Source organism: Oratosquilla oratoria, chromosome 3, assembly GCF_046742065.1.
Source record: "Oratosquilla oratoria isolate Oo_2021 chromosome 3, ASM4674206v1, whole genome shotgun sequence".
NCBI classification, from domain to species: Eukaryota; Metazoa; Arthropoda; class Malacostraca; order Stomatopoda; family Squillidae; genus Oratosquilla; species Oratosquilla oratoria.
In genome coordinates, this window is record NC_134779.1 from 66881301 (window position 1) to 66891300 (window position 10000).

At 36.9% G+C, this 10000-nt stretch overlaps 1 protein-coding gene across 1 annotated transcript in view; it reads right to left on the reverse strand.

The window, feature by feature from the left end:
* Window positions 1-2086: 2086 nt before the first annotated feature.
* The window catches only part of LOC143023565 (venom protein 302-like), an 8650-nt gene continuing 736 nt past the window's right edge, over window positions 2087-10000 (reverse strand). Inside the window, exons 2-3 of the mRNA XM_076182152.1 lie at window positions 9192-9303; window positions 2087-3448 (exon numbers count right to left, since the gene is read on the reverse strand). Coding sequence (XP_076038267.1) covers window positions 3317-3448; window positions 9192-9303 — 244 coding nt within the window. The 3' untranslated portion in view covers window positions 2087-3316. The remainder of the gene's footprint in view (window positions 3449-9191; window positions 9304-10000) is intronic.

A 10000-nucleotide genomic window follows, 5' to 3' on the forward strand; every position in this document is an offset into this window, starting at 1 on the left:
GCATACATGTATGTGTGTATGCACGTATGTTTGTTTATATGAATGTATTATTTGTATGTGCATGCATGCATATGGTGTATACATACACATACATATACAATACACATATACACATACGCATTGGCATACACATACAAATACACATGTAATTAGGTACACATACAATACATACATAAACACAAATATACACACCAACTCCTACACATATACAAGTTCTTGTATTGATAGAAATGACTTCCAATGAGATTAAGTTTCCTTGATGCATTTGGATCCTGAAGTCTACTTGTGGTTAAAGAGTGCTTGTCCGTCGCTTGTCAAAATTGGATGCATAAGACGGCTCAGTCCTGTCCGGGTTTGTTAGTAGTTAGGTCCCATTAATCATTTGATTAAATTCTCACATTACAGCAAAAAATACTTATTATCATTTCTTCATACCGCTAAACTAATCGACATGGTACATCATGAGGAATAAACAAGAAAACAAAAAATGTATCACAACAGAAATAGGAAAGAAAGAAAAATTCATGAATGGACAAATGCAAATGCCATTGCTTGATTGAGGACAATTACTGCCTATCTGAGTCTAATTTTTGGGAGTGCTGACACAAACGCTTCTTTGACCCCTGATAGACACTGGTGTCAGGCACTAAGCAGGACTCTCAACAGAATGATGGCACGATTTCGTAAGTTCGAACTCGCCCGACTTCCTCGATTCTACGTCGGCGTGGTCAGATCAATGGTTTGTTGCTGCTGCCTGACCCCAAGAAACCTTCAGGAAAAGGAAGACAGCCCCAGCAAGTCCCCAAGAAACCCTTCTAAGCACCAGGATGCAAGGAAGATGGAGGGTATTTCACCGACTAAAGAGGCTTCGATCAAAAGTCGCCAGCGCTCATCGATGCCTCAGAAGAAGGTAAAGAGCCTCGAGCGTCGCCAGTCTTCAAGAGGCACTTTGAGAGCAACTTTGAAGCCCATCGTTGACCCGACCGAACCTCCAGTCAACGCCCACAGCTGCAGAAACCAAACCATTGATTATAATGAAAAGTACACTCTTAAATCTGTTCTGGGCTCTGGAGGTTATGGAATCACATCATTGGTCATCAACAAGACGACGGGAAACATCTGCGTCGCTAAGATCCCGACCAAATGCAAGGGATCTTTGAGCGAGATCGAAGCCCTCGCAGAGGTGACTCACCCGAACGTTGTTCGTCTTGTGGATGTGGCGACCCAAGGCGAAATGAACATCATAATCACTGAGTACTGCGAGGGCGGAACACTAAACAGCGCCGTCAGTAAACACGCGCAGGTGCCCTACCAAGACTGGAGCGACAGAGTCGCGTCCTACTGCGAGCAACTCGTTCGAGCCGTCGCTTACCTACACTCGAAGAACTTTGCTCATCTGGACCTGAAGACCGAAAACATCGTTCTCAGTACAAACCACTAGATTGTCAAGCTGATCGATTTTGGAATGTCTCGCAGAAGGCCTCAGGTCTATGAACGAAACATTAATGGTCGCCGTGGTACTCCATGGTATATGGCACCGGAAGTGATCGACACGAAGATGCACCCATACAGCGGAGGCAAAGTGGACGTTTGGGCCCTCGGTTGTGTTTTCTACGAACTGTGCACAGGACAAGTTCCCTACTACAAGGAAGAGGCAGACGAACTCGATATCTATGACCTCCTGCGTTACTACTTCCTCACTTTATAAGTAGTACAGGTCAGTCCCCAGACATTATTCTTTACCAGTCTCTGATAGAGGTGAAAAAATTAAATTTTCTGTTTTTGTGTCAACAGTTTTATTGTACTATTACATACATTTATTGTAATCGTTAGCATACATCAGCGTCTATTACTACACCCTTTCATATGATATCAAAATCATGACTGATTATATCCAAAACTTGAATTATGAGAATAAAAAAGTTATTCTTGAAATTGAAGATATTGCATGCCAAAATGGCCAAAGCTATTAGCGAAGTTTACTTCAATCAAAATTGTATATATATATATGTTTTTATATATATATATATATTTATATATATATATATATATATATATATATATATATATATTATTTTATACACACACACACACACACACGCACACACACACACACACACACACACACACACACACACACACACACACACACACACACACACACACACACACACACACATACACACACACGGACAAGCACGCACACATACACACACACACGGACACGCACTTCAGCTGCCGGATGATAAAGAACAGTGACTCACTTTACACATTCTATTCTGTTTATTGCCACACATTTATCATTATAATTCTCAACCGAGAGGTGAGACTATCTGAGCACGTTGAACAGGATTCGAACTTTTAGTGCTGACAGACGATTTTTAATCATCTGAGTGAGACCAACAGTCAACGATGGCGCCCCTTTTTGATTTTATTCTGGCTGGCGCATTCTGAATGGGGCATCATGTCCGTCTTTGTTTACCAGGCTCAAAAGAGATAACGTCACTTCATTCAGTGGTTAGAAAAGGTGAATGCTTCTTGTAGAACCGGTTTGATGTCTCAATCTTTCTCCCTATCTCCATCTCCCTCTTTCCCTAGCTTATTCTCCCTCTCTCTCTCCCTATCTCATTCTCTCCCTCTCTCCTTCTCTCCCTATCTCCCTATCTCATTCTCTCTCTTTCTCTATCTCATTCTCTCCCTATCTCACTCTCTCTCTTTCCCTAACGCATTCTCCCTCTCCTCCCTATCTCATTCTCTCTCTCTCTCTCTCTCTCTCTCTCTCTCTCTCTCTCTCTCTCTCTCTCTCTCTCTCTCTCTTTCTCTCCCTATCTCATTCTCTTTCTCCCTATCTCATTCTTTTTCTCTCCCTCTCTCCCTATCTCATTCTTTCCCTCTTTCCCTATCTCATTCTCTCCCTCTTTCCCTATCTCATTCTCTCCTTTCCCTATCTCATTCTCTCACTCTCTCTACCTTCCCCCCTCTCTCTCCTTCTCTCTTCTCTCTCTCTCTCTCTCTCTCTCTCTCTCTCTCTCTCTCTCTCTCTCTCTCTCTCTCTCTCTCTCTCTCTCTCTCTCTCTTTCTCTCCCTATCTCATTCTCTTTCTCCCTATCTCATTCTTTTTCTCTCCCTCTCTCCCTATCTCATTCTTTCCCTCTTTCCCTATCTCCTTCTCTCCCTCTTTCCCTATCTCATTCTCTCCTTTCCCTATCTCATTCTCTCACTCTCTCTACCTTCCCCCCTCTCTCTCCTTCTCTCTTTTCTCTCTCTCTCTCTCCCACTCCATCTTCCTCTTCCTCTCTCTTTCTCCACCTCCTCTTCACTTTTCGGGGAAGACGAGGGCTTTTCGACAGATGCCGACTGCGGTATGGTTGTCGTTGTTGTCACAGTAGAGTCCGTTCCCGCATCGGCCCTCTTCATTGAACGCTTTACCACATTTCTCGTTCTCGGCCTAAAAGAACGAGAGCAAAACAATATTAGATAAAGAAAAAATAGATAATGTGAAATAAAAGAAAATAAAAAATTAGCTAAATAAAACAAGTTAAGATAAAGATAAAAAAAGTACAACAAAATGAAATCAATCAAAATATATTAAAATAAGATAAAAGAGAATGGAATATGATCAAGCCAAATAAAGTGAAATAAAGGCAAACAAAATGAAACAAGATAAGATGAAATGAACCGAAGTAGACGAAGATATGATGGAACGAAATAGAATAGCGTAAAATTAGATAGAATGAAATAGTACGAGATAAAAGGAAATGTAGTAAAACAAATAAAATAAAATATAATAGAATAAAGCAGAAATAATATAAAAATGAATTAGATAAACAAATTAAATTATGATAACAAATAAACGAATAGATAAATCAGCATGGATGGGTAGGTAATAAATTATGATAGATCCATAGATGATTGAACAGATGAATATGGGATGAACAGAATCTGCTAGATAAACCAAATCAAAGGAATAGATAGATAGTGTTTTGTGTGTTTGCTTGCTGGGATTTATTTATCGATTCTATTTCTATTTTTCGCGGCCATGTTGTGGACCAAATGGTCATTTGTCGGCTTTGTTTTCTGTTTTGCCTATGTGAATACAAGAAATACACATATATACATATATACATATATATATATATATATATACATATATATATATATATATATATATATATATATATATATATATACATATATATATATGTGTGTGTATATATATATTGCTGGTAACCACTAAGGAAATCGGAAGAAAACAGTAATTCCCAAGCGCTTTCGTACAATTCACATCTTCAGGGGAATACAGAAAAAATTGTGTTACAGAGAGATTTAGAAATAACAAGATTATACACTAGGAAAGGAACTGACATAGTACAAGATGTCACATGATTAAACAATAGGAAAGGAACTGGCATAGTATAAGATGACAGTTCCTTTCCTAGTGTTTAATCTTGTGACATCTCGCACTATGGCAGTTCCTTTTCTAGTGTATAATCTTGTTATTTTTAAACCTCTATGGAACAAATATTTTCTGTATTCTCTGAAGATGTGAATTACACGAAAGCGCTTGGGAATTACTATTTTCTTCCGGTTTCCCTAGTGGTTACAAGCAAAATTTGTGGATCACGAGTTGTTTTTAGTGATCTTTCTGCATATATATATATATATATATATATATATATATATATATATATATATATATATATATATATATATATATATGTATATATATATATATATATATTTATATATATATATATATATATATATATATATATATAGTGATGGCCTATCCTCCTCCGAATATTTACATGTATGTCTATGTGTATTTTTTTGGTATTCATTGTATATAACTAAGTATCTGTCTTGTAAATGCTTGTATACGTGTGTCTTCCCTCCTCTCTTGCTCTCCGATCCCCTTCCTACTGTTCGCCTGTAAGTCCAGACTAGTTCTATTCGGCTTCTCCTTCTCCTTCCTCCCGTCCTCGCCAGCCCTATATAAGGCGACCAGGAGGCTAAACAGGGGGATGACGAGTGTGACTCCAAAAAGTCCGGTTATTAGAAGAACATACAACTCCTACACGATGTAAAATTACAATGCACAGTAACTCCACTGAAAAACACTGTAAGTTGGTATCCCAACACTCATTTAACCTCTCACTTCCTTCTTTACTTCTAACTTTCTCCTTCCTTACCCCGAAATTACCGTCGACAGGGGGACTTTTTCGTTGGTTAGCCAAGACGTAGCTCACCCTCCCACTTCGCTTCCGCTCTTTCCACCCCTTGTGTTTACATGTACCTTAAGATTATTCTCATGACCTAGTTTTTGTCCAGGTTAAGGAAATATTTGCTTTATGAAACGTTATGATTTGTCTATTGGTTAAATTTTGTTGTAGAGATATAGTATAATTATTTTTGTTGCCTTTTTCAATAATTAAAGTAGTTTTTTTGTGTTCTCTTCTGTTTGGATTTGCCTTAACTACTTCAAGGCCACAAAGTACGAACCCCTCCTAGACAGATAGTCATTATATCCTTGCGGATAACGTAACAATATATATATATATATATATGTATATATATACATATATATATATATATATATACATATATATGTATATATATATATGAATACATATACATATATATATATATATATACATATATATATATATATATATATATATATATATGTATATACATATATATATACATATACATATATATATATATATATATATATACAGTCAAACCTTGGTTTTTTAACATAGTTTGTTCCAAAAATGTGTTTTAAAACTGAATTGTTAAAAAATCTAATCATATTTTCCCATTACAAATAATGTAAAAGAGATTATTTCGTTCGCAAGCACCAGATAAATGCTTATTTACCTAATTAAACTTTATACATTATATAATGAATAAAACATAAAAGTACATGAAACGAAAAACATAACAGAAGTAAATTTAATGACAAAGCAACACTGTACAGTTATTATGTAATGTATGTACTGTACCCTTTTGGCTGCGATGTGATAGCATAGGTGGATGGAGATGAGGGAGAAAAAGGGGCGGGTATTTGCTTGGAAGGGGAATCCCCTTCCATAAAAACTTCTGGTGATTCTTGTTCGAGTGTTTCTTCTCTTCTCTTTGGCTCAGGTACATCTTTCTCTTGGATTTCTTTCCTTTTTTCTTTCACTAAAAACCTTTCCAATGTTTGTAATTTTAGCTTGCGCTGTATTTTCTCTCTGAAATGTGACATGACATTGTCATTGAAAATATTTACTGCTCTATGTGCTACCACGGTATCTGGGTGGTATTTTACTACAAAATTTTGAACATCACCCCGTTTAGCACAAATTTCTTTGATCAAAGAACTTGGCATATCTTCACTTCTTTCCTCCTCCTCCTCAGAAGACTTCCTCAGCCAATTTCTTTGGCTGTCCATTTTGAAGGTGTACAAGTTCTTCAGTGGTAAGCTTAGTATTGTGGTCTTCCACCAGCTCTTCAATACCTTCACTGTCGATCTCCAAGCCCATACTTTTTCTCATAGAAATAATCTCTTCAACAATAGCATTGTCCTCGACAGCAGCAGTAGCAGATCCAGCAGTTTCAAACCCGTAAAAGTCTCTCTCTGGTACACAGCCTGGCCAAAGGTTCCGCCATACTGAAGTCATGGTTCTAGTACTCACTTGGTTCCATGCATCATCAATAAGATTAACACAACTCAGGATATTGAAATGATCTTTCCAAAATTCTGTCCAAGTTAACCGAGTGTCATTAGTAACTTGGAGACACTTACGAAACACGGCTTTATCGTAATGGTTCTTAAAGTTAGCTATGACCTGTTGATCCATAGGCTGGATTAGTGGTGTTGTGTTAGGTAGCAGGAGCTTGACCTTAATAAAATCAGACTCACCAACTAAGTCATCCTCCAAACATGGAGGGTGAGCAGGAGCATTATCCAACACGAAAAGGCATTTTTTTTTCTTGCAAGTATTTTCTAACACTCGGGGCAAAAACCTCATGAATCCATTCTGTAAAAAAATGTATTGTCACCCAAGCCTTCGTATTAGCTCGCCACATTACAGGCAATTTGCTTTTCATAACATTATTTCTTTTGAAAACTCTTGGATTATCAGAATGATACACTAGCATTGGTTTGATCTCGAAATCACCACTTGCGTTGCCGCACAGCAGAAAAGTGAGTCTGTCTTTCATTGGCTTTGCCCAGGCAACGATTTTTTCCTTCTTAGTGATATAGGTTCTTTTGACATTTTTCCCCAGAATAATCCGGTTTCATCAACATTAAATACCTGTTGCGGGAGAAAACTTTCTTTATAAAGTCACCAAACTCAACCACAAAATTATCCGCCATTTCCTTGTTTGAACTCGCCGCCTCACCATGCCTAACTACACTATGAATCTCACTTCTGTTCTTAAATTTTTCAAACTATCCTCGACTTGCTCTAAATACAAACTCATCAGGGCTTTTCTTTACTAGATCATCGTAAATTGCTAACGCTTTCTCACATATAAATGCTTCAGAGATACTATCACCTGCTAACTGTTTCTCATTTATATAAACAAGCAACAACTTTTCCACTTCCTCAAGTATTTGCGGTCTTTGTTTACTAATGACGGTCACTCCTTTTGCAACATCAGCCGACTTTATCACTTCTTTATTCTTGAGAATAGTGCAAATTGTAGACTTTGCCATACCATACTGCACAGCAAGATCAGATACACGAACGCCATTTTCGTGTTTTGCGATAATTTCTTTCTTCACTTCGATTGTTTTTCTCACAACTTTTCTTTTTCCTTGACCAGTATCACTTTTTGCTTTCTTTGGAGCCATGACTGAGGGCTAGTGTAGGAAAAATAAATGCTGAATGCAATAAAATTGATAACGAAAGCACAGCGTAATTATTCAGCTCAGCGGTCAACAGAGAACTGTTTACGTTTCGTCAGCGGCCATGTGTCAGCGTCGTTCGAGAACCGAATTTTTGTTCGAAAACAGAGGTATTTCCAGCTCGAATTATTATTTTTTTCATTATTTTTACTTTCTTTAACTTTCATAATCTTTTAAAATGAATGTATTTTCTAATTTCTATTTCTATTTTCTATAGATTACTGTAGATAACCCTGTCAGTAGCTAAGGGGTACTTATGCCAGAAGAACGAATTAATTCAAACCAGAAAGAGAAATGATGACATTACTTTGACTTTACGTAGGCCAAGTCTTGTCTATTTTACAAACATATTTAGTTAAAGATGGGTTTAGATATATTCATACGCATTCACTTAAAGACTTTTGAGATGTTACTAGTAGAAAATGCTAAATGTGTCCGCTTCCACAGATCTAGACAGCTGTCATTTTCAAACAATACCAAAAGATTTGTAGATTATGATGATTATGAAGAACAGTTTTGTGTATATCCTGTTCCATGTCTTTTTCAAGGTAGTTGGTCAGACATCTTTATAGTTATTGTATAATGTCAAACGTGTGGTTATTTTGATAGTTCGATGTTCATTTTACAGTTAGTTTTCTTCATGATTAGTGAGGTAAATGCAGGATAAGAGGGTAGACGCAGTCTTGGTGATACATTTGTTATCTAAGATCTATCTATGTTCAATTTCAATGCCTGATCTCATTGGAAAGTACTTAGTAAACATCAATAGATTATTGTTACCGTTGAAAATAACGTTTTCTATTGTCATAACACCAAAGAAAACCAAGTCTGGTTAGATTAATGTTTTCTACGCATTTTCTGGAAATAATATAATTGTGTTGTCTTCTTCTCTACATACATTCTTGAACCTGGTTCCAGAGCTATAGAATATATAAGTAATCTTTATTGACTTTTACTTGTAAGACGTAATGTTTTAAATTGATAAATGGAGGAATAAAATAAATAAATGCCCCGTGGCAGATAGGAAGGGTAGAACATAAAGTGGAGATGAATCACCAATCATAAAATAATTGTACGTAGCTCTGGTCCGTAGGTGCGTTACTAGTTATATAGAGTCACTTCAAGTTCCCTCAGTGTCATAGAGTAGTACTATTTAATATAGATAGAGGGACATATAGATATATGTCTAAAGAGAATAACGGATTTGGTAGCGGGTGAGGGAGAGAGGAGGAGAGGGTGACAGGAGGTAGAAAGGTTAAGGGCCAACGAGACCGATGCTTTACTTCACCTTAAGGCAACGATCGCAGCAGTGGCAGAAGTACCTTCCGACTCCTGCTTTGCACGTTGTCACATCCAAGGGCGGACACGGCCCGACGCACAGACAACGAAGTGCTGTGCTCCTGCAAGGGAAGGACATCTTATTTACTTATTTATCAATTTTTGCATTGGGAGAAACAATAAGAAAGATTTTGGTTCACCGGATGGTGATCATATCGTAGCACTACACACACACACACACACACACACACACACACACACACACACACACACACACACACACACACACACACACACACACACACACACACACACACACACACACACACACACACACACACACACACACACACACACACACACACACACACACACACACACACACACACACATATATATTTATATATATATATATATATATGTATATATATATGTATATATATATATGTATATACATATGTATATATATATATATATATATATATATATATATTTTATATAGTACACACACACACACACACACACACACACACACACACACACACACACACACACACACACACACACACACACACACACACACACACACATACATATATATGTACAGACATATGTATATACACACATATGTATATATATATATATATAAATATATCTATACATATATATATATATATATTTATGTATATGCACTAGGACACAAGAAGACTATAGGTATGATGATAGCAGACCTTTATATACATAACATGCAGAGAGAGAGAAAAGGAGATAAAATTCAAACAAACAAATTAATTCGAAAGATAAACAGATGAAAGTACG